Source organism: Miniopterus natalensis, chromosome 1, assembly GCF_054644295.1.
Source record: "Miniopterus natalensis isolate mMinNat1 chromosome 1, mMinNat1.hap1, whole genome shotgun sequence".
Taxonomy (NCBI): Eukaryota; Metazoa; Chordata; class Mammalia; order Chiroptera; family Miniopteridae; genus Miniopterus; species Miniopterus natalensis.
The window spans coordinates 194,046,518-194,072,265 of record NC_142081.1 but is presented as its reverse complement, the minus strand read 5'-3'; the positions used below and the strand labels follow the sequence as shown (position 1 = coordinate 194,072,265).

The 25,748-nt window shown below is 46.5% G+C and overlaps 1 protein-coding gene across 9 annotated transcripts in view; it reads right to left on the bottom strand.

Annotated features, from left to right (window-relative positions):
• Nucleotides 1-25,748, bottom strand: part of LDB2 (LIM domain binding 2) — a 306,321-nt gene that overhangs the window by 5,136 nt on the left and 275,437 nt on the right. For 4 of the 9 annotated variants that reach the window (XM_087828144.1, XM_087828161.1, XM_016199760.2 and 1 more), the window contains exons 6-7: nt 5,081-5,204; nt 1,779-1,930 (exon numbers count right to left, since the gene is read on the bottom strand). In XM_087828144.1, the coding sequence (XP_087684270.1) occupies nt 1,779-1,930; nt 5,081-5,204 (276 nt within the window). The remainder of the gene's footprint in view (nt 1-1,778; nt 1,931-5,080; nt 5,205-25,748) is intronic. The other 5 variants (XM_087828150.1, XM_016199763.2, XM_087828148.1 and 2 more) reach the window with 3 other exon arrangements.

Here is a 25,748-nt window from a genome sequence, read left to right as displayed (position 1 = left end):
TTTTATTTAATTTTAATCTTGGTATTGCCAATACCTAGTATAGAGTGGGGCACATAGTAGGAGCTCAGAAATCACTGGTCGAACTGATCTGAATTCTTGCGGCCACTGTGCCTTTAAGTAGCTACGTCAGAGTCCCAGAATTCTCTGGAATGCACTTTTCCCATTTCTTAGATGAAACTAACAAATGTTAGTTTCTAAAACTCCAGGATTAGGTGAATAAATTAACTACTTATGTGGACTTCAGGGGGGATTTATTTATACCGGGCATTTTCTCTATGCATTTTCCAATGTAACCTGGAGTGAGAATAACTTATGGGTACCTTAATAAAAAGACTCAATTCAGTTTTTCTCCTCTGATATTTCCCCCCCGACTCTTCAGGGGTGATAGCCCAGTTAAACCCCAGAGGTGACTCTGGCATTACTTAAGGACTGTAAATCCTAGGGGTCTTAAAATGAAAGCGGTACCTTCCCTACAGGCTGGCCCCTGGATCCGCCACCCCTTCCTTCCAATGAGTGCAAACCACACCCTCTGCCTGGGAAGGACGGCAGAGGCCCCGCGGCCCAGTGATCTCAGGCGCCGAGGGGGTTGCTGTTGGCCAAAGAGGACTGACCGGTGGGAGGTGAGTAAGGATGGGTGGGGACGGGGTTGAAAGAGACATTTAGAAGTGGAGAATCGCCATGAAAGAAAGGTCTCCTCTCTCATGGAGAGAGAGGGGGCAGAATCAGAACACGAGGGGTGACAGCAGACCAGGAGGGAAGGAGTGAGAGAGGGAAAGGTGCGCCCGCGGTGGCTGAGGGAGGCGATAAATAGGGCGCGTTGCCCAAGACACGGTACCCAGAGGATCTCCACAAAGTGCTGGAGATCCACTGACAGTGTCGGGACTCAAGTGACAGCCGAACACCTGCTGAAGGCGATGTGACAAAGGCGGCAGAGAAGGACAGCCCACACGTAATCGTGGTGCGGAGAAGGGACAACAGATGCTTAAAGGAACATAAACAATTTAAAAGCGATAAATGATCTAATACTAGGCTGAGGAATTCGGAAGAAATTAGGCAGAAGGGACAGAACTGGGAAAGAAATTACAGAGGATGGAGAAGGTGACTGTACAGTCTGCACTATTTGGGAACACCCCTCAGCTGTCAGCTTTGGAGTTCAAAGACGCCCCCTTCCGAAGGGCCCATTTCCTTTGTCAAGACCCAGAAATGAAAGAGAGGGGTCCAGAGGTCAAGAGAGTGGAGATCTAACCAGGGCTGACCCCCCCTTAAGCTGGGGAAGTGGGCAAAGTGAAATTCACTAAGCTGCACTTTCAGTGGCCTAGTTAATTACAAAGGTCTCAAAATAAGAGGGGCACCCACGTCAGGGAGGCCCAGCCAAATTACAGTAAGAAGCCTGGGCGCCAGGGGCTGATTTCCAGGGGAGCACAGGTCTCACTGATGGTGCCGAGAGCCCCTTATATGCCACGAGGCACGCCGCTAAGTGATATTTTAATTAAACCTTAAGTGACATATCTCCTGTCTGTGACTCTGATGGCTTTTTAATTCAGGTCCCACTGCAGCACAGACTCGTAATGCTCCTTTCCAATTCCCAGTCCGCGGGGGAAGGTTTCCATGGCAGAGTTCCTCCCCACCCCCCACCCCAGCCCTGCCTTCCCCTCCCCCTTTCCCACCCCAACCAGCCCAGCATGTATTAGTAGCTAAAAGAGACTGGAATGTGGGCCCCTGGACTTGCAAGACAGGCAAAGGCAGGATTTCGGGCCTAAAAGGAAAGCGAGACTTACAGGTACCTGACTGGACAGACTCAGGTTGGCGGCCGGCGTCTTCTTCTTGCTTCCAGTGCTGTTGGCGGTGTTGCCGGCGCTGCTGTTGGACGTGCTGCTGGTGGAGTTTTTCCTTTTTCTCCGTTTCGTTGTCGGCTGCCTTGTGGGTTCTGCTGCAATAAGGAAAAGGGAAGAAGGATCGGGTCCAGGACAACCACCAGATACTACCCCTCTGCAGCTGTTTTTGTAAATGAAAAAAAGTAGACTCTTTACATTGTTTCCATTTCTTTTAACTTGACAAAAAATAAAGGGAGACAGCTGTTGGCTGTTTTTTAGCACAAAATGCATGCAACTCTTTTCCTCTCTAGCTAGATAAAATGATTTGTACTTAGTTGTTATTTCTAATTTCATACATATGTCTTTAATCTATTAATATATTTTAGGGGTGAGCTATAAATACGACTTTCATAGTTGATTTAAAAGGATTATTACCATTACAAAATTTGGGAAAATATTTTTTTTTCTGGTTTAACTTTTTTGTTATAACAAAAGGAGGGTTCTGGGATCCCTAGGGGGCCTCCAAGGTGCGAGAGAAAGTAGAAACTTGGTTATATTAGTGAGCCAGTGTGTAAGAGCAGCACCTACTGGCCAACTGTTATGTTGCATCTCAGCTCTATTACACCTTGAAACGCTCAACTAAAAAGAATAGAAAGTGCCAGCTCTATCAGCCACGAATGAAAAACTCAGGGTGTCCCAAGCTTAATGTGGTTCCCAACTTCCATGGTTTATACCCTAATATTTAAAGAATGCTACTAATTAAAAAATTCCTGGGGAAATAAAGGACTTAGTGTGCTACAGCCAGCATATTAATGAAGGGAAACTAGACCTTTTCAAGAAAGGCCTGTTTAGAAACAGAAATATTTTACACCTGAAGAATGGGTAGCATCTTAATGAAAATATAGGAACTCATGGTAATATATGATAAGAGGAATATTATGTATTCATTTATTATGCATTGAGCATTACTCAGTGTTTCCATATTCTTATTTTCTATTTTTAAAGTGATTTATGTCATAACTATTTTATATTCATAGCACCTCTTATTAACTCGTTAATAGTATCATCTTTGTCTTGTAAATGATTAGTCTTCGAAAGCCTTTTCTAGGCAGTTACTAAATAAGTTGGAAATGGCAGGTAAGAGCATACTTTTTGCTAACCCTGCTGGAGACTCAGCTCTGATGGAGGGAAGATAAGCCAGGGCTATTCTGAAACTACGTGCCTTGTAGCTTCTGATGGGGAGAAGTTCCTTTAAGGCTCATTTCAAAGATCATTTAGTCTACTAAGTAGACTAAGGGGTAAAATGACTTTTGATGAAGATGAAGAGAATTATGTTCCTAATTATATACCATTTCTTCTTTCAGAAATATTTTCTCTCTTATGCTCAAGTATTTTCATCAAAGGGCCCAATATCCCTGTTCATAGAGAGCTATGGGTGCTTTTTCTGAAGGTTAAGGAAACAAGGGAATAGAATTGTTTTAGCTCAGGGGGTTACAGAAGAGTTGAGTAGCATATTCTAAAGTCAAGCAAATATCCAGGTTTCCCCTGACAAGCATCTTCTTCCTTTGACCTCAAGAACTGAAATCTGATACTTTTTTTTTTTTATATCTATACTTTCTTCATGAAATTTGAGGGAGATATACCTAAATTGCATACTCTGGATTATGTCCATTGTTAGTAGGTAGCTATGGTAACACAGTCATGAACTTGGGAGACATAAAACCTATTGTGACACAGGCCTCCTTCGTTGATTAGTTGTGAAACTGATTTTTGGCAAACTTAAACCTCGGGCCCCATAATGAACAATGGGAATAACAATAAATACCTCATAAGGTGATATTATGAGGAGTCAGTAAGAGAATGGAAGGTCTGTGAGGGCTGGGATGGTGACTTTTATTCAGTGTTGTGCCCCCAGTGGCTGGAGCAGTGCCGCCTGGCACCTAGTAGGGGCTCTATAAATAAGTGTTGAATAAATGTCTGAATTAATGAACGATATATGAGTTGTATATGCATATGTTGGAAAATATAGGTGCTCAGAGCACTGAGTGGAATATTTTTTTTCTGTAAAGGCTTATTGATACTGAGAGAATGAGGCCAACTTAAGCTCATGTTATATATTTGAAAAATAATGTTCTAGCCCAGCCGGCGTGGCTCCATGGTTGAGCATTGACCTATGATCCAGGAGATTATGGTTTGATTCCCAGTCAGGGCACATGCTGGGGTTTTGGGCTTGACCCCCAGCAGGGGGGCGTGTAGGAGGCAGCCAGTCAATGACTCTCATCATTGATGTTTCTATCTCTCTCCTTTTTCCTTCCTCTCTCTGATATCAATAAAAATATATTAAAAAAGTAATGTTCTAAATGTGTAAAATTCCCCTAAGATGGGGATGCAACTATTCTGTGTAAAATAATGCTCATTTCCTCAGCTTGCTAAATATGTATGTAGTTATATCTGCTATGTTCATTTTATAGAAAAGCCCTGGCCGATTACCAGGGGAAGGTGCCATTATATTTTGTGATTCAAAAAGCTATATGCCTTGTGCTAATAATTACTCTTTAAAAAATAATTTTTAGCGAATGGATACATTTTGCTTTTATGATCAACGAGGCTCAACACATGCCTGGGAGTGAAAATGTATTAGATTGAAAGACAATTAATGATAACTTGGAGCAGTAATTTCAGAACCCCAGCAGGAGACCATTATCTACACTGCATTCTAGGGATGCGAGGGGAATGGAGTCTTTTATGCATTCTCTTCGTGGCCAGAGTACCCTTTGATATTATATATCTTAAAACAGAAACAAGATTTCCTCCCTCCCTCCCTCCCTTCCCTTGCTTCCTTCCCTCTTCCTCCCTCCATTTTTATCATTTCTATCATTTCATAAATAGTAACAATGTAACAATTGGCATGAGAAGCCAGCAGTCTTGTCCAGTGGGAAAACCACTGAACTGAGAGACAGAACACCTGGGATCTGATTTCAGCTTTGCCAACAACCTTCTTAGTAACATTAGATAAATCACTTTACCTGCCTGGGTCTCAGGTCCTAATCTGGCAAGTGAGGAGATGGGAGATGACTCCTAATGTTTGCCTTCCACCAATCCAATGCCTCTACATCCAAAATCAGTCCAAAATCCCGGTCAGCGTGCCCCCGGTGAACTCCTTTTCCTGATAAATTTGTGATCACTTCCTTCCTCTTCACATCTCCCTGTCCCCAGAAGAAGGCCCAGAAAGTGAAGTTGGAACAGAGTGAAGACAGTGGTCGTACCTGGAGGTGCCACCATCCGCTGCCACTTCTGAAACAGGCAGGTCTTCAGGCAGTCTCGGGGGCTGAGGTTGTACGTTTTATGTCTCGACATCAGTTCCTGCATTGGCTCCAGTATTACACACAACTGCAAGAAGTTCAAAGGCGCGGGCGTTTCACTACTTGATAATATTATTCGCAATAAACAATGGGAGCAGCTGGAATCAATTAGGAAGCTGAAGGGTACTTTTCTCTTACTCCCCCTGGTTTTGATTTTCTCGATACAAGTTTGGAGGGAAAGAAATATTACCAGCATTTGATAAAACCCACTTAATTTACTGTCATTTATAATATCACATTATAGCCGAATGCGATTTTCACACGCACGCACATGTGCTCGCACACGCACACACAGTCTGTCCAGACAGTTGGGTGGCCATGCAGCTCTATTCTGAAATGAAATGATTCTCTCTGGTTAAAGAAGAAAGCTCTCTGCCTGGGAGCACAGCATGCTCTGATTTCTACTCTGCTGTTGTTCCTGTTTGTAAAACCACCCACTGTGAGTTACAAAGCTGGTTTATGGAGATTATGTGGCAGTGAAAGCTGTCTTTGAAACTTGACAGAACAAAGTGGCAACTGCGGATACTTTTTGGATCCTAATTCTTACAAAGGCCCATGATGAACACGAATATTTTTATGTACTCGTTTGTGTTTTACACATGATGGTGATGCCAGTAATATACGCTGGCATTTGCTCGGTGTGGGAGCTTTTTCCGTGGTTCTGCATGCAGTCACCTTTGGATAGATTTTTCAGCTTATTTTTAGTCCAGGATATCTGATGACAAAGATTAATAATGAGTGAAACAAGAAGGTAAATCCATTTCGGATGGCCTCGGACTTTCCGAATTCCTTCTCGGTTGGAAACTTATCAGAATGCCGCTGCACTGAGTGTCTAAGAGGACAAAGGCCATGGCTTGGGATGAGCATCCATGGCTGCCGCAATTAGAGGGACAGAAACAGTGGCACGAGCCCTCCGCGTGCAAGAACGTCGCGTTACGAAAGGCAGGCATGCAGTCGGCCCTTCCCGTCTGCCCTTCCTCACCCTGACCACTGCCCTAGAGGCCCCATTGCTTTTTGTCCGCTGGGTGCCCTCTACCTGGAATTCTCTGCCCCCCTCCCGGTTAATGGCCCCTTAGCCTTGCAGACAAAGTCACTTCTGCGCCACTCTCTGCCCCGTGCAGGCTGAGCTCGGTGCCCCTCTTCGGTTCTCCCACGGCACCCAGCCCTTGCTGCTCTATGAACTTACTCATTAAGCTTTGTAACCATCTGCTTCCAAGTCTACCGACATTTCCCACTTGACCTTGAACTCCTTGAATGCCAACACTGTGCCTTTCATCCCTGTGTTCCTAGGTTCGGCTCAAATGAATGGGTGCATTTAAGGAGTGATTCTTAGAAAGACTGGAGGATCTTTCTTTGCCAGGGTTCCTCAACGTGTGCTCTTGGGAACATCTCCATAAAAACCCAATGAGCTGATTATTAAAAATGCAGATGTCCAGGCTCTGCCCTTTCTGTTTCACTGGGTCTGGAGGTGGGGCCCTGACTTGCATTTAAAACACACACACACACACACACACACACACACACACACACACACACACTTCCAGCTAATTCTGGCAAATGCTACTAGAGCTTGAGGTCCACTGTCCTACACTTGCTGGGCTTTATGACAGATGAACATAGACAGTAAGACATGCACAAATGCCACGGTTTTCAGCTCAGATTTCACTCTCTTCTTACTCCCCACCCTTTCCATGCCTCTCCTTTCCTCTCAAGTCTACCCATGATCATCAAGATTTCCTTCATCTAGAAAAACCCCTCAGCCCTTTTTACTTGTGGATGATCTAAACTTTGCCAGACCACTCGCTCCATTTCAGCGCCAACTGTAATCTCCTTCCATGTGCAGCTTCTCTGGAAGACGAGAGCAAGATTCCCAAGCCCGACCAACACAAGCACAAAGTGAGGCAGAGACAAAGCCGCCAACAGCAACCTGTGAACCAGGCTGTGCGGCCACGAGCTCTGCATGAGCTAAGATACATCTTCAATCTTGTCTGTCTCCCCACTCCCCTTGGACTCCTTTTTGAAACCTACATTGTTAATAAGGAAAAGCCTGTGAAAGTGGGTGGATTACCGTGCAGTTAACTCTATAAAGACTGTGTGTGTTTATCTCTCTATTAAGAATCCCTCGCTGGAATCAAAGTATGTGCAAGGTACAGGCCAGCTGCCGTCTTCCCCAGCCACCGACACTGGGACCAAACGGAGTGAAGGATTCCACAGTCGCCTCTACAAATCGAGCTAAGAATGGATTATCCATCCAAGAAGAACCACCCCTAGACTCAGACAGCGTCAGACGATGTTTACATTTAAGCTGGGAGAGTAAGCACAGCTTTCAGAGAAAGTCTAAGGACTAGGAAAACATACTTTTTGATGAAAAAAAGTTAAAAAGGTTTTCAAACCATTTCCTTTTGGTCTAGTCCCTGCTCTTGAGAAATGAGCTTATGATGGATGGAAAGCACCTGGGTGGAGTGGGATAAGCATGGACTTCGAAGCCCAGAGGCCTAGGTGTGGATTTTGACTGTCACTGGGTGTGTGTCTTTGGGTAAGCCACTTACTAGGGCTGGGTGTCAGTGTCACCTGCAAAACAGTACCTATCTCGATGTGGTTGTGAGAATTTGAGATAATATATCCAACAAACAGTGACATTATGATTATGCGTTTGCAAGCACAGCACTGATTGCAAAACAAACCTAGTTTTTATTACTTAGATCAAAAGCATTCATTGAACTTCCTCCTAAGCGTCCAGCACCCCTGGGGGCTGGAGACCCAATGATGAGACTGACGCACAGTCTCTGTCTTCAGAAAGTGTCCAGGTCCCTTCCCAATGACGTGAGCACACTAAGCACCTGCCGTGTTTACACTTCACGAGCCTCAGGAAATCCCACCTGTGGACCTGGGAGCCTCGAGCACACTGGGAAACGGGAGAGTCGCATTTACTGTGAGAACCCAGGAGCTCACTCTTTCTTTTTCCCAGGGCCTTCCCTCTCTGGGTTTTGGGCAACACTTTTTTTCAGGTGCTAATCCCCAGGATTTATCCCAGCTCCTTTCATGTAAAGATCTCTTCCCATGGCTGTAAGGCAGCCCAAAGGAATTCACATCTCTGAATACTAATCAGGACCCCCCAGCCCTTTCGGCCCGCGGAGGGCTCGGGCTGGGCGGGCAGCTCTCCCGCATTCACACTGCAGAGCCTTCAGCTTTCTGCTGCGGAGCCCGCGGCGTTGCTGGGCTGCGTGCTGTAGGTGGCAGAGCTCACTCAGACAAGAGCCTGCCTTCTCAGCAGCCAGCCAGGGCATCCTGGCAACAGCCAAGCCTGGGGCATTATATGAAATGAGATCAGGAATGGCTGGGGGAGTGGGTTCGAGCAGTCAGTCGCCAAGTCCTTCTGGAGCCAGGATTCCTGGTCTCCCTTCCGTCTCAGTCCCCCCTTGAGAATCTGGTAAAGGCTCTGCAGCATGTCTTTTCAATTTTGTGCAAAATATCTGGAGGTTTATAAACCCTCCTATACCTCCAGCCATTGACTCCTGGTAAAGAGTCCCTGGTTAGTGATAGGTATGGAACAGGCTACAATATACATGCCTTTCCCCCTAAAACACACACACACACACACAGCACTCAAACACATATAAATGGAACTAAACATAAAAACACAGGGTTCTTTAATTTTGAAGAACAATTTTATCTGCAAAGTTGGGCCTGCTGCAAAGTTCCCAGTGGCCCAGTCCCTCTGCCTGAAAAGAAAGGCCACAGACCATGTCGAGCGTCTACAGCAGCCTCCGTGCACGGCTGTGGCTCAGTTCTGCCTCCCCCGTGGTGGGTGGTGGATAAGAGGAGGAATCCCAGGGCACTGGGAGCCGGCAAGCCCTGAAGTCTTTGATATGAAGCCCCTAAATGAATAGCCCCTGCCGGATCTAGTTAGGAAATGCCCCCAAAGCCATGGCCCATCTTGGCGAAGCTCCAACGGTGTCTTTTTGCAGACTTCGCGTGTTTTAGGCTGACCTTGCTCCCCCTACGCTACTGATGTCTTTTTTTCTGGGATTCTGGCCTCAGCACTGACTCTTTGGGTGTGAGACCAAAATCTGTAACCACAGCAGTGACTTGCTGAGTGACTGTGGATGGATGGACGGATAATAGATATATTGGCCAGATTAATAGCAAGGAGTCATTTGCTAATGGCAGACAAATTAGACATTGTCCTGTGGGCTTAGAAGTAATGAATTTGCCCATTTGATAAATAATTGATTGCCTCCTCTGTGCAGAATGCTTTGCACAAATGCACGTGTTTATACCCAATTACTCCATGTTCTGGGTAGGCAGGGGGAGCTTAGCTCAGCCCCAGGACGTGTGCCTTTTCATAGTAACAAAGGGCCTAGCAAATGGAGACAGGCAGCTTTGCTCTGCTTTGATTTTATCTGACAGTTCTCCTGGAGAGCTTGGACTCTCCTTAGCTGTACACACACACTATTCTTGCGCACCTCCGTCCCTGAACCTCAGGATAGGTGGCACCTGTCACAGTTGGCTCTGGCCTAAAATGTGATGCCCAGAGCTTGGCATTTGACTAAATCCCAAACCTAGGTCTAGTCTACCATCAAGATTTTATTTCTATCTTTTCAGAGTGATGGATTACGTCCCCTGAACTTGAACTGCCTACTCTTTGTATACAGGCTTGTCCAGGATTACTGTCAGTGGCTGTTCTTGTTTTTTTTTTTTTAATTTGATCTACAATTTCATTATTATTTTTTGGTTAATCCTCACTTGAGGATATTTTTCCCATTGATTTTTAGAGAGAGGAAAGGAAGTGGAGAGAGAGGGAAACATCGATGTGAGAGAGACACATCCACTGGTTGCCTCCCGCATGTGCCTTGACCCGTCCAGGGATCTAGTCTGCAACCCAGGTACATGCCCTTGGCTGGGAATCAAACCCACAACCCTTCGGTCCACAGGCCGATGCTCCAACCACTGAGCCAAACCAGCCAGGGCTGTTCTTCTTACCTAGAAGACTGTCTTTCCTCCTTCCCAGTCATCTTAACCAAGGGTTGGCAAGGAATGGCCTGTGAGCTACGTATGGCCTTGCTTAAGTATCATCAGTAGCTGCTCTTTCGTTATAACGCCAGAGTTAAATAGTTGCTACAGAGTCCACGTGACCCACAAACCCCCAAATTTTTACTATCTGGCCATTCACAGAAAGGTTGCTGACCTGTGTTCTAAACCAATGCTACTCAAAGGAGGTGGTCTGCAAACTACCCATTATGTTTCCATGGCAGGGTAAGGGGGCTGAGGCAGAATCTAACCCAGTTCACTGCTTCCTTCATTGAGAAAGTCTTATATCGAAAAACTGTCCGATGAACTAGACAACGTGTTCGACAATGTAGTTGATTTCCATTCCAGAGCAAGTCAGCAGACCACATTTGAGTCTCACCAGTATGACCTTAAGGTCCTCCAAGGTCCAGCTCAAATCTCACATCTGTCTCTCACCATCTCCACCCACAGGGACTCTTGCTTTCATAGTACTTACTATTAATCTAAGTGCATCCTGTGTTTTTATTTGCATTGGGAATTTTCCTTTCTTGTGGACTCGTTTCATCTCCTTATCTATAGCAAGTCATATTTACTTTTCTCTCCCTTTTATTTAACACCGTATTAGGCATACTCAAATATTTGTTGAGTCATAATTTAATAATCACTTGGAATATCTAACCTACGTCTGCTTCTGAAGTGTGTACCTGACATATATTATTATATCATTAACCCTCACCACCTCCTGACTCAATTTTACAGGTAAGGAAACAAATGCAAAGCCGTGAAGTCACCTAGAGCTGATATTAAAGAGTGTGATGCTTATCACGTATCCAAGGTTATACAGTTTTTCAAAGGGCAGAGAAGAGGTTCACAGCTAGGTTTGCCTGACTCCAGCCCTGTGCTCTTAACCCCTGACTGCTCTGTTGTCTACCTCTCTGAATGTGAGTGGTTAAATGACTGCTGAGATGCCAAGTTCAAAGGCTCTCACTGTCTTTGTATTGCTCCTTGTGTGGTACTGATGTATACACACAGAGGTGTGTTCTTGGCCAAGATTTTCAGTCACTCTGAATCTCAGTTTCCTCATCTGTAAAATGGAGATAGTAATATTTATTTTTGATGGTTTAAAATAGCATATGGAAATCCTTAATACAATGCCTGGAAGAAGATCATGCTCAGATGATGGAATCTGGTATTATGATAAATAAATACTGGCTGCATCCATGGCCCAGGCCCACTGAACCAGGAGATCAATGTGTGATGTGATTGGTTAGCTACTCTGGGAAGTAAATCACTTGGTCTCCTTGAGACTTAGGGAATCACTAGATATAATGCTCCAAGGGAGGGTCATCAGGGCAATGGCTTATGGCATTTTAGTAGCTAGTGTCTCTGATAATATCCATTTTTAGAATTCATGGATAAATACAAATATTTAAATCCACAAACCACTGTCCTTTCTTTTTTAGTGTTTCAAGTAACTCACTCCTGTGGCTAAATATGAATTAGAAAGAAATCAGAAGGTGAGAGTGAGTAAGAAACAAACTCTTATCTAAGGGTGGAGTCTCTCCTAATTAAGAAACGTAGCACCAAAGAGATCTTATATTAAAACAATAGAACAACATAACACAGAATCTAAAAGGAAAACACAATACAGCAAGTGGATGATCCCGAGTAGAAACAGATACCAATGAATGACAAGAGGAAAACCCACTCTGCCTCAGGGGATGAGATGAAAGTGAGTTCCCTTAGAAGCTCTGCAATTTCTACACATCAGATTATGATTTGGGTTTATTTCCTGATAGGATTAAAGGTAGATTGGTTGTCAAATTCAAAACATCCTCTTTTTTATCTGAAGATTCAACAAAGGGAGCCTTGCCTTCTCTCAATTGTTTCGCAAATTGATTTGTTGGGAAAGTTATCACATCCAACGGGGAGAGGAGAGTGCAGCAGCTGCTACTCAGGTGTTGGGGGGACCCACCTCCTCCTAGAGCAAGCAGGCCGCGCATGCGCATTTCATACCTGTGTCTTGATCTCAATTTTGAGTCTGCCAGGAAGGACGCCTATACATGACTGGTGAGGTCACTGGCTGCTGTTCTGACCCATGGGGACCCCATCAGACTAGCCAACTTTAGGGTTTCTGCTGTATCAGTTGGTACTATTGTAATAACCTGATTGTTAATTAATAACTGGAAAGGGGCAAAGGGAAGCTGCAATTTAGATGCATGCCCAGTAAGGTCTGGGTGACGTTGGAAGGTAATTGCCTGTCAGTCTCACCTGGGAGCGAGTCACTGGCCAGAATAGGCACAGTCACCGCAAGGGTACGACATCTGAGGTTCATGAGCTGCTGAGCAAAGGGAGCTCTCGCTCTTGCTCTCTTAGCTCTTGGCCGTCCTGGCTCTCTGGTGCTCCTGGCTCGTGGGCTCGCATGCTTTGCACTCGCCGACGTGGCCCACAGCCATGTGTGGGCTTCATACAACTGACTAATGGGCTTTAACTAGCCTTACGCTACATCAGATCTAGCTCCACCATGTAGCGGGAACTCTGGACACTGGCTTTGCTTCCAGCTCTGCTGAAGCCCCAGCTGTACATCTTCCAGGACTGGATTAAGAGAAATGGGACTTTGGAAGCCGAGGAACATAATTCCACATAAATAAAAAGCATTCATTCTCTTCTGCGAGTCTCAGATAATTCTTTTTCTCGAGATATCTCAAGAACCCCCCACTCCCACTAGCAACGGAGGAACCCCACTCGTGCAATCCTTTGATAACAACAGTCAGGCCTATGAAGAGACTGCTCAAGGCTTCTGATGTTCATTCTTTTTCCTTCCAACCTCATGGACTTAATTCCCGGCCGTGTCATTTGGTATGGCACCCCTTCCACAGTGCTCTGGTTATTGCCAGCTTGCTCTTGGACCCTTCTTCCTAGCTCTGTATTGCAGGGGACAGAGATCCTCCCACACACACTATCTCCCAACGGTTTTGGGTGAGGTTTGGAGGCACTAGGGAAGACTGGAGGAAAGTGGGTTGAGTTAGTTTGCTAGGGCTGCCAAAGCAAAATACCATAAATTGGGGATCCTAAAACAACAGAAGTGTATTTTCTCTCAGTTCTAGAGGCCAGAAGTCTGAAATCAAGGTGCTGGCAGGGTCATGCTCCCTGAAAGCTTTAAGAAAGAGTCCTTCCTTGTCTCTTCCAGCCCTGGGTGGCACCAGCTGTCCCTGGTGTTCCTTGGCTTGCAGCCACATCACTCCAATTCTACCCCCACCTTCACATGACCTTGGCCCCTAGTCTCTGTGTTCTCTCTGTGTAAAGACACTAGTCATTGAATTTCCAAATAAGGCTGCATCCTTAGGTTCCAGGTGAATGTGAATTTTCAAGGGACACTATTCAACCTATTACATGGGTAAAGAAATAAATAAGGGTGCTTCTTGTCCTCTCTGTGGTTCAGGCGGCCCCTTCAACATCTGTCACTATAAATCCACTATGGTTCCATCTTCTACCAGGTGGCCTGACAGTAACACCTCCTGCCTTTTACCCCCGGGAGTGGCAGTTGGGAATCTTAGGGCTGCCTCACCTTCCCCTGGTTGCTTTTCTAGCTCCAACACTTTTATAAGTACTTTGCCATATTAAATTTCCTCTATTCAATTACCTAGTGTGGGTTTTGTTTTCCTGGAGAGACTCTGATTGAAACTCTGATTTATGAGACTGTTAGGCTACATCTAAAGCATTAAGGACTTTGGGTGCATGGAGGCATCCTATGTAGTGGTTAAGCATGCAGATTTGGCTTGGGTTCAAATTCCAGCTACTTATTAACTGCCAGACCTTGGGCAAGTTGCTCAGTCTCTTGGTGTTTAAATTTCTCCATCAGCAAAATTGAGATAACAATAGTGCCTAACTAACTGGGTTGCTAAGAGAAACAAACATACAAAAATCTGCTTAAAGTATGCACCTAGGTCTTAACATATAGAAAGTGCTCCCTACGAATTTATTATGAGGGGGGTGCAACCAAGCCCAGGGGCAGGGGCTTCATGGAAGACGTTTTGAAACTCATGAGGATGTTCCTATTAAAATGTTACAGGTGCTCCCTGACTAAAAATTAGATTTTGGTGATATAATGGACATCTAAAATGTTTAGTCACTATGCCTTTCCTATAAACAACTTGTGACTACAGGGCCATTGCCACAAATAACCTTATCCCATGTCTTCTATCAAATATCTCTAAGTTCTAGGGCACAGTAGCTGAAATGTTTCCAAAGGAAGGAGGAAACATCTGCCTGGAAATACCTCAGAATCATTAATAAACATCTAAGGCGTACTGTCTGTCAGCTAGACGGCGCTGAGCAAATTTCAGATAAATTTTAAAAATTGACCAATTATTGCGCCTTCAGATGAGGCGGGCCCTGAAAACTAAGGCTGGTGGGTCAGAATTCCTGAGTGTCCTCTGGCAGAAACTGCCTTTTCATTGTATGTCACTATATGTGTCAGGGCTCTCTAGAGACACAGAACCAACAGGACATGTATGTGTGTGTTATAAGCATGTTAAGGAACTGGCTCAGGTGACTGTATGAACCAGCAAGTCTGCTGTCCATGGAGCTACCATAGGCTGGAAACTCAGGTCGGACTCAATGCTGCAGACTTGAGGCAGAATTTCCTCTTCTCTGGACAACATCAGTTTTGTTATTAAGACCTTCGACTGACTGGATGAAGCCCACCCAACAGTCATATGTTTTTCTTAGAGTCAGTTGATTATAGATGATACGCACATCTAACAAAATACCTTCACAGAAAAGCCTGGATTAGCATTTGCTGAAATAACCGGTACTATAATTTCTCTGAACTGAACTGCGGGCCCCTCAGATTCAGACCCCCAATAGGACTGTATTTGGAGATCGGGCATTTAGGAGACCATCGAGGTTACAGAAGTCATAAGGGAAGGTCCTGGTCTGATAGCCTGGTGGCTCTGTAAGAGGAAGAGACGTCAGAGATCTCTCTCTCCACCTGAGGACACAGTGAGGAGGCAGCCGTCCGCAAGCCAGGAAGAGGGCTCTCACCAGGAACCAAATCAACCGGCACCTTGATGCCGAACTTCCCAGCCAACGGTGAGAAACAAATCTCTGTTGTTTAAGGCCCCCAGTCTATGGTATTTTGTTATGGCAGCCGGAGCTCACTAAGACCATAGCCTGGGTAACCTGTCACAGAGAACTATCATGGTCTCCCCACTAGATTATAAAGAACCGAAGAGCTAAGCTGTGTCCTATTGTTTTATTTTTAATATTACTCAGCACCAAGCAGTGGATCTAATGTTTGCGGAATGATCGAATGCTTGAATACATGAATATCACAGAACGGAAACAAAACCAAATAGGTGAGCAGACATCGGAAAATGGGCCACATTTAAATTATAATTTTAGTGACCTGGGTACCAGGGATGCGATGGTGACACGGTAGACACAGCCTCCCCACCTTGAAGCTGACTGCCCAGGTGGGAGACAGGTGACAAACAAGAATTTCAAATGGCTGTGCATTATAAAGGAGAAAGGTAAGAGGCGTCAGGAAAGGTTGCCAGGAGGAAGTCATATTTAAGCTGAGACCTAAAGGCTGACTTAGGAGCCAGCCAGGTGAAGGAGAAGACGGCTGGGACAAAGGCTGGGATGGACATCCTGGGCAGAGGGAATGGGAGAGAATGTGGCATCGGAGACTGCTGGGGAGTCGGGTTAGAGAGCAAGCCAGGGCGGGGGGCGGCAGCTTCCGTCCCCTAGAAGAGCTGAGAGGTGCAAGCGAGGCAGGTAGAAAAATTCTGTGCATGACGAACCCTCTGCAAACGCCATTAGGATAAGCGCTGAATGGTGACTATCATACTGGTTTTTTCTTTCATGTATGTTTCCTGTGCATGAGAAAAGCATCATTGGCATTTTGATGTGTTTGGCTAAACAAAAGCACCCGATATCCCAAAGACAAACACTGGCTGCTTAGAGTCTCCAAGCAATGGAGAACCCACCCACGCCGCCCCCCTGCACCCCTCGATGAGTGGTCAATCAGCGCTGGGAACGGAGGCACTGGGCCATGGTGGTCTCACTGGAAACAGGTAGCTTTCGGAGTATGTCGGTTATTTCTCCCAGGGAACTGAGAGGCTGTGTTCTTGCAGCGAGGCAACATTTAAACACTAGCGTTTATAAACGGGCCTTATGATTTTACTATTGCGAGTGAGGGAATCTGGATACGGTCCTTGGGAGCTGTCAGGGACAGTTTCCAAGGAGCGTGGATCTTGCTCGAGCCGTTGTAATCCCTCCTGAACATTAACTGAGTGGTTATGCCTGCCTCCTGCCCTGGTGTAAACACCCACAGACGATTAAAGACGCACTGTGTTCTGGGGTGCGGGCCAGCACCCCCATGGCCGCTGTTTGAGAGCATTTCTGAGCTATGGTCAGGGTGGGGATATGCACTTCTCCTTCTGGGCCCTGGGAGCCCAGGGCACAGCTGCGCTTGGAGTGCCTGCCGCCTGCCTTCTGGGAGCTTCTGCCCGGCAAGGGCCCCCCAGCTCCACACTGACTCAAAGGAGGGAGGGATTTCTCTGCAATGGGGCCTCAGCTGCTGCAGTCCTCCCGGCGGCCCCATCACGCCTGCCTGCGGAGCTTTATGTCAGTAGCTGCTTCCCTTCCTGGGGATAAAAGTGAGATTGGATAGAGGAGAAAAGCAGGACTCGTGTTGACAACGGCAACGCTTTATGAGAACGGAGTTGGCAGGGACTGGGAATGATCTGTTCATTCACTCATCCATCCGACACGTATTAATTGAATGTGTACTGTGGGCCCCATGTTTGTTCTAGGTTCTGGGGATGCTGTAGAAAATCACTTCTCCTATGGAACTACGTTTTGCTAAAGGAGAGAGATAGGCAAATTAAATAACCATGAGATATGTGTTAGTAATGAGTAATAAAGAGAAAAAAGGAAGCAGGGAAAGGAGATGGGAAATGTTGGGAGTTAAGGGGGTTGAAAGTCTGGATAATTTGGCTAAATTCAGTGTTAGGAAGAAGAATGGATCTGCATGGATGATGTCCTGATCCCTCGAATCTGTGACTAGGCCAGGTTACATGGCAAAGGGTTTAAAGTTGCCAATCAGCTGACTTGCAGATGGAGAGATTAGTCAGGATCACCCAGGTAGGTCCAGTAAAGTCACAAAGTCTTTAAAAATGGATGGGGAATCCGAAAGCAGAGTCAGGAAGATGGCAGCTGAGAAGGGCTTAGCCTAACATTGCTGGCTTTGAGGATGGGAGGCAGCCATGAGCTAAGGAACGTGGGTGGCCTCTAGAGTAGGAAAAGACAAGGGAACAGGTTCTCCCCGACAGCCTCCAGAAAGGAACACAGCCCTGCCACACCTTGATTCTGACACAGTGAGACCCCTGTCAGATTTCTGATCTACTGTAAGATAATAAATTTGTGTTGTTTTAAGATACTAAGTTTATGGTAATTTATCTTTCCAGCACAGAAAACTAATGCAATCACCCAGAAGGTGACATTTGAGTAAAACCTCTGGTAAGGTCACCATATTTAGCAAATAAAAACACAGGGGGCCCAGTTATATTTGGACTTTATACAATAAATAATACTTTACTAAAGTAATTAGTAAATATTTTCTGGCAAACCTAATCTCGGAGGAAGTTAGGAAGTGAGGTATCTGGGGGTAAAACATTCCAGGCAGAAGGAACAGCATTCTGAGCAGAGGGAATAGCAAGGGCAGAAGCTTGGAGGCTTTGAGAAACGTCAAGGACAGAATGCAGTTGGGGGGAGGGTGAGAAGAAAAGGAGGTGACATAGGAGGTTGTAAGGAACTGGAACATGAAGGTCATAGGGGGGACACTGGGCTTTGGTCTGAGTGGGAGGGGGAGTCATGGAGGGTTTGGGGCAGACCAGTGCCAATGTCTGGGGTCTCCTGAAAATGGAGAGATGCTGACTGTTAGCAATTTGAGGACAGGGTCTATGTATTTTTGCGTTTTCCTGGGCGTAGCACAGAGGTAGGTATTTAAGCACATAGTACTGGGAAGGCTACAGGCCTTCTAACTGGCAGACCTCAATGCTGTGCCATCTGCCAGCAGAACCAGAGAGGTGTGGGCAGATGGATCATGGAGAAGAGAAGACTTTAAGGGAAAAATGAAGAGAAATCTGAAAGCTGTAAGGTGATCTATAAATGATAGGGGTAAACAACAGCTGCATGGGGGCCTCCTGAAGGCAAAGGCATTATGTACAAAGCCAAATTTTACTCTGCAACGCAGGGGTTAGGGAACCTGAGAAAGATAGTGTCATGATTACTGTCGGCTCCAGTTAATTCAGAGCACCGGAGTCTAAACCAAGATTTGAGGAAGCCATGTGTCAACTCTTCAAAGACATCATGGTTCCCTTGAAAAAGTTGCAGGAGGGAAGGAAACTATGCTTCCAAAGCTCTTTCAGCAGCTTGTTAATGACTCATTTACTACCTCTAATGGTGACCAGGACTTGCTGTTTACTGGGCACCGGGCAACAGGCTCAGTGGTCTCCCTGGATTTTCTCACTTCATCTTCCTGGCACCGGATGAGGAAAGGGAGACCAGAGAGCTTGGGTAACTGGTCCAAGGTCACACAGCTCTCAGGGACTTGTTAGCTTTGACTTCCTTGAACTTAGCCCCCAGGCTGAGGCAGTTACACCCCCTGTTAATTTTTACGCCCATGCACGTGAACACACTTCTATCACCCTGCATTATAAAGAGCCGAATAGATGTCTGCTCCCCTAATGAGATTAGGATCCTGGTGTCAAGGAGAGGGATCCACTTTTATATCATTAGAAACTGGCACTTAATAGGCAGAAAAGGAAATTAATGTTGAACACATGAATGAACGAACAAACGAACGAACGAACGAACGAATGAATGAATGAATGAGAGAGAGAAATGTCCTCTCTGAACCTCAGCTGTAGATATTTCAGTGCCAAAGGACTGCGAGGCCAGGCTTCAGGGAAAGCAGGGCCGTAATCCTTCATCCTCGGCAGAACCGAGTTTGGCACTGAGGAGCCAGCCCTTTGCTAATTTTCTCTGGGGTTACGCGAACGCTTGACTATGCATCGCTTCCAATTTGATTGTGCCTGTTTCCCTGCAGAATATTAAAAGTCTAGATAGCGATCACGTTAGAGCTCTTTCTAAAAATTTTTTGTCCATCAATGTACAGATCCTCGCACTGGCAGCTTTCCTTCCTTATCTTTCTCTGTGTTTATCTCATTGCTTTTCCTTGAGTGTTCTGTGTTCTGAGAGCATCCCGGGCCCTTCATAGAAGATGTGTATATGATGGTAGAAAATTCGTTCCTGTTCTAGCCATTAAGTTGACCCAAATGCAGGGGCTTCAGGCTCTTTTGTGGGGTGTGTGTGTGTGCGTGTGTGTGTGTGTGTGTAAGAGTTTTATGGCTGATGCCGCCTCACCCTGCCCTTTTATGTCACTGAGTCCTTAGCTATGAGAAAGAACAGGTGCCTCGGGCCTCTGAGGACAGTAAGGAGCTCTGGGAGAGCATCTTCGTTGGGTCTAATCTGCAGAACTAACTTGGGCGCCTTCCATTAAGACAGGCAAGAAAACACAACCTCAAGGTGACTCTAGGCTACTACATTTGAGTGGAGTCTCAGATTCTCAAATTATTGATAAAGCAGCAAGCAGATATTGCAGGGCTCCCCAAATTACAGGACTGTGAAAGCTAAACCACTCTTGGGCATTCTTACAGCAGTGGAGACTGCAGCTCACGGGGTTTAAGCGACTCTGCCCTGGTCTCACGCTGCGGAGTTGAGGTTAGTCCCAGATCTGCGGTCTTCTCTCTCCTTGCCCAGGGTCTGTCCTCTCCACCACATTGTGACACCTGGTGAGGTGGTCCCCTCTCCAATTGGACATCTGCTTTCCATTGGGTCTAGTCTCAGTCCTCTCAGCTAATTTTTGAAAAATTCTTGCAACCTGTTACTCTCCTATGGAATCCAGGACTTCCTGTGTGCAATGCTGTTATGTTGGGGGGAATCTTAGTTTGGCCACTTATAGAAGGTAAGTTTCCCAAGGGCACACTGTAAGTGAGGTCCATCTCTGTACCCTAGGTCCTGAAGAGGAGCCAGTCCATTTCTGGTCTAAAATACATATTCATTTAGTATGAACATAGGTAGACAAACTGGGGGTCATCATATCTCCATCTTTCTGGGATTTTTAGCACATGATTGGTACTGGTCTGAGCCAGCACAAGGGGTCCTAACAATGCCATCACTGTTTTGGAGGGCTGGCACACACCTGGTCGCTCTGTTGGCGCATTTAAATGTCACAGTAGCTCTGTGGCAGGTATTATTATCCTCACTTTATGGATGAGCAATCTGAGGCTTAGAGAGATTTAGGTGACTCACCATTCATAAATTATCTCATTTTATCTTCAAAACAACATTATGGGTTAAGATTGATGATTCCCATTTTCAGAGGCTGTCTCCCAAGCACTTTGTCCCCAGACCCATAGCTACAAAGCAATGGCGCCAGATTTGAGCATAACTCCTATTAATCCCATACTCAGAAAGGTCTCAGCAAATAGCAGGTGCTCAGTAAACATCTATTGAAGAAATGGGTTATTCCAAAGCCCCCATGCTTTTCACTACCCTCTACGACTGCAACGTTATCTCTTCCTCTAGCACATAGTTCTGAAATCAAAGCTGATTTTAAAAAAGTATCCTGCCAGGTCCTCTTTTCTCAGGCCAGCTTTGGGCTGCCCCTGCCTCTGTTTCCTCCCTGCCACCCTTTGCTCCCAGCGGTATCTTTCGGAAGCAGCCTAGGAAACGACAATTTCCCGGTCCCCCATCTCTCTCTGCTATCTTGTGTAAAGCTGCAGAATGACATTTCCTTCCTCTTAATTTCTCCGCAGGCAAACAATGCATTACTGAGGAGCTTTGCTTCAAGCCCCAACACCTGATGCATCTGATATGCAAACCGGTCCCTCTTCTATTTGTGCAGACTAGGCGTTATCGCTCTCACTTCTGTGATGAAATGCGCCCCATCACTCTCCACCAGTGTCCTTGGCAGCTCCATCGGGTCCACGTGGCTTCTCAAACGCTATTTGTCTTAAGTTTCTTTCTGGCTCCAAAATAATCACAGGTTTAGAGAAATCATCACTGTTTGTACCTGAGCTCCCGTGGCTGAGCAGACAGGTGGACATGCTCAAACCAGGGATGCGGTTCAGGAAAAACCTTACTGTTGGAATAATTTTTACTGAGGAATGTTCTGTCCAAAAGCACCCAAAGGGATGCAATCTTACAAGGCATCATATAAGGAAAGATGCCAATCGGTAGTGTTTCCACGGACACCGTGCAGTCCAAACGGATGGGAAAGCCGACTAGGACCCGAGATGAGTTCAGCACAGTTTCGTTGAGGACGACAGGGCTCTAATAAAAGGCCGTTTCTGAGGTTTTGCTCTAGCTTAGCATGATCATTCTATGCACTTTTAGAAACAGATCATGCATAGCTGAGGCTCTGGGAAAATAAAATCTGCTCTCTCTTTATCTTTCTCTCCCTGCTTTCCCTTTACATTTTTTTTCTTTTAATTTTCAGTATGCCAAAAAATAAGGTTTTCAGGAGCATCACAAATTAAGGGTTTCGGGCATTACAGTATTTTCTGTAGGAACACACACACACACGCACGTCCATGTTCCTGCACCGGGGCTAAGGCGCGTATGCGGCCTTTTTCGCGGGGCCACTGCTATTTTGAGGCTCAATCATAGGAAACGCGGCGCGTTACTAAGCGGGCGGGCAGCCGGGCTCGCGGGCGTGGGCACCTGCCCACGCAGAAGCCAGCTTGGCCCTCAGCCAGCGAGCTGTGGCTGGATGTCGCAGCAAAGCGGGTGAAACGCTGCTTACAAAGAAGTGATTAATCAGCTGACAAGCCGGGCATTTATTGCCGCTCCGTAGTGGCAGCTATATTAACACCAGCGCGTCTCCAACTCTATCAGGACGCCTCGCAGCCCGGCGCTCTGGCGTGTCCTGAAGCGCTTCTCACACCAGCGCAAATCATTCGGAGAGGGGAGCTTGTGATAGACGTGGCTTCTCTGTCTGTCCTCCTAACAGACCAAGTCTGTGTCGGTGTTACTATGACATCTTGCACTGAGCAATAACCATAATGTTTCCCCAAATGTGATGCTGGGGGAAATCTAGTCCAACAGGGGTGTTGGCATCTGGTGGCAACTGATCCATGGGCCACTGAGTGTGATGTCCTGGGTCGTGTTTGTTTCAGCGAAGTCCTGTCCCTTGTGGTGGCAAACTGCCCCCCGCGTGTGCCCCTTTGACATTCCTTGGATGTCAACCACTTGCTGGGGAGGGAGCCAGTCGCTAGGCTCCAGTCCCCTTTCTGGGATAAACCCACGGTCTAGGTCGTCAGGAAAGGTGAAGTAAAATAAGGAATTAGGGAATGGAATTAGGGTGACCAACTTGTTCTGGTCTGCCCGGGACTGTCCCAGACTTTAAAACCAGATATTCCACATCTCAGGAAACTCCCCAGTCCATTCCAATGAGACGCTTGGCCACTCTGAGGGGAGAGTCACCTACATGTTCCCGTAGGAAGCAAGGAAGAGGCTTGGGCTTTGGAGTCGGACCCAGGTTCCGACCTCAGCTGGGCCCCATGAGCTGGGCCCCAACACCTCAGTGTTGTCCGAATGGGTTAGTACAGCCCTGTCCTAGGTTGTTACGAGGTTTAAATAGGGTGAGATATAAATCGTAGAACACAGCGCCTTTCCTCCCCCACCAGCGCAGCGTTTCTGCAGCCACAGAGCCATTCACCTGTGCGAGCATGGAAATGACGCCAGCTACCCCACGAATCGGAGCAGACAGAGGAAATCATGTTGGAGAAGTGTCAGCACGTGCAAGAGACAGTAAACTCAGGGTCCAGCTCAGTGGGCTCCAGAGTGGTTTGCGATGGGCCCTCCGGAGCAGAGTCTCAAACCAGGACAGCAAATGACACAGTCACATCACATCCTTGATGGCCTTCCCTTCCTTTGACTCTGAGCAGGGCTTTGTTTTTGTCCATAAGACTGAGACTTCTCCCGGGAGAGCAAGACTGACAGAGAGGGGAGCACCTTCAACATCTCCCTATCGCCACCCTATGGGAACATCTATAAAAGACCTTGCCCTCCACTAAAATTCCAATTGGGGGGTGACAGAAAAACAACAATTGCTGGGAAGTCAAAAATTTTAATTAAACATATTGATAGGGAGTACAGATTCATGCCCCGAAGCAAGAAAGTATTTAAGGTTCACAGGCTAGCTCACGCCTGCTGAAGCAAAAATCTCACTGGCAGCGACGCTTTTAAGTATTGATATTTCCTGCATTAATAATGGTCTCAATCACACTCGTAACAACATAATTAGCAACACAACTCATACCACGCAGCACGCGAGGACCCTGAATTGTTAATTATGCCCCACAGCCTTCGTGTCAAGAGCCAGGTGCTAATTCCAGCTTTCAGGGGAGATGATCCTAAACTTGGGGGTGCAGGAGCCTTGCAGAGCACGACACCCCTCACCAAGTTCACGTCCCTCTGCTGATCACCAAATGACAATGAAGGCTCTGCCCACGGTGCCTTCTGCCTTAAGGTCCAAGATCGTGTAAATTTGGCTGCATTTCCAAACTTTGTGTGAGGCAAAATATGATTAATGTCCTAGCAATTTTTATTCTATCTCAGGCCCTGGCTGGGTAGCTCAGTTGGTTGGAACATTGTCCTGCTATGCCACGGTTGTGGGTTCGATCCCCGGTCAGGGCCCATCCATACAAGAATCAACCAACAAAGCATGAATAAGAGGAACTGAAGTCCCCCCACCTTTATCTCTCCCTCTCTTTCTAAAAAAGTCAATAAATGAATTAAAAAAAAAATTCTTATGCTATCGCAGATTCTATCTTAACATACACGGGACATCATGATACTTTCATGTGGATGAGGGGGGTTGGGGAGCTGGGTGAAAAGGGTGAAGGCATTAAGCAACCGCCCCCCCAAAACCCCAACTCTTAGACACAGACAACAGTGATTCCCAGAGGGAAAGTGGGGTGGGGGAGGAAGAAGAGGGGGAAGGGGGGATGAATGGAGATGGAAGGAGACTTGACTTGGGGTGGTGAACACACAATATACAGATGATGTCTTATAGAAGAGTACACCTGAAACCTATGTTATTTTATTAACCAATGTCACCCAAATACATTTTTAAAAAAATTTTAAAAAGTTGAAAGGAGCTCCAGGTCACAAAGAGTGAAGTCTTCGCCACTAGAGGACGGCTGGCTCTCTCCCAGTCACTACCTCTGTCCCTTATTTTGGACACCAGGAGAGGTGTGGCAAATATGCAGGATGGTCCTGTATTTTGTTTGTGTAGAAGCAGAAATAACAAGCATCACCTTCCCTCACTGGCAGGAGGTGACCCCGTGACAGAGCTGCGTTGGGGAGACACATTACCCGTGCCTCGGGGTGGGTGTCCCACGGCTGTGGCTTCCCTCACCACTGCCCGGGGCAGCCGGTGCCTCAGGTGACACAGAAAACACTGAGAGCAGGTGCCCCCATCAATCCTGGTAAAAGGGAATTTCTCACTTCCGTTGCTTTATTTCCTGAAATCATACTTATATCTCACCTTTTTAGAGGTTTTTAAGAAAGTTCATATATTTTTGACTATCTATGTTTTGTTTTGAGAGGGGCTTTCTTTCCCATTAGGTTCGCCCTTACGCAAGTGGAAAGACTGTTGTAAGATCTTAGTCTGGGAAATGTCCGCTTTCGGGGGGGTTGCGAGGCCAAAGCCAGAAAACTGGGGGAGCTGGGCTGGGAAAGGGAAAATATGGTTTAGGTTTTACTGAAATTATGGTTTAGGTTTTCCCTGATTTCCTTTCCTTCAGAAGGAAGTGGGAAGGTTTCCTTAGTTTCTTCTTGGGCATGGAGGCCTCGGCATGGACGTACAGCTTCCAGAAGGGATAATTCAGGGAAAGCAAGCAAAACCACGCTTTGAGTCCACAGTAGCCGGGGGTCTCCCACTCTTCCCCTCGGCACGGATGAGACCCTAGCTTGTGACAGAGCCCAGGAAGGTGGTGGGAACTTGGGGTAGCAGGGTCTGGGGTCAACTCTGCTGCTTTCTTACGTTTTTTATGGGTGTGACTAATAACAGTTTACAACGAGCTTTCATGGAGGACAGTTTATGGTCCCCAATGTCCTTCTAACAATGTGGAGTGAAGGGTCAATGAGGGGCCCCCTTCCTTCCGTTACAGGCACCCAAAGCAAGGAGGGACCTTTACATGCAATGCCCGCTCCCTAGCTGGTCAGTGCTGGACAGGACTGGAATCTGGGACCTCAGCTGTCTGTTCCTGGCTCCTACTGGTGTCTGAAGCCCCGGTTCCACTTAGTTGCCTACAGTAAAGGACAGGGCAGTCACTTATCACTTACAGGAGTCGCCACCAAGGGCAAGGCAGTGAGCCTAACTGTCCCGGGCGGCAGCTCCCTCTCATTTGTGTCATGTCACTTTGTCCCTTTAACCATCAGGGCTTGGACCAGGGACTTGGGCATGGGTGATCAGTCTTGT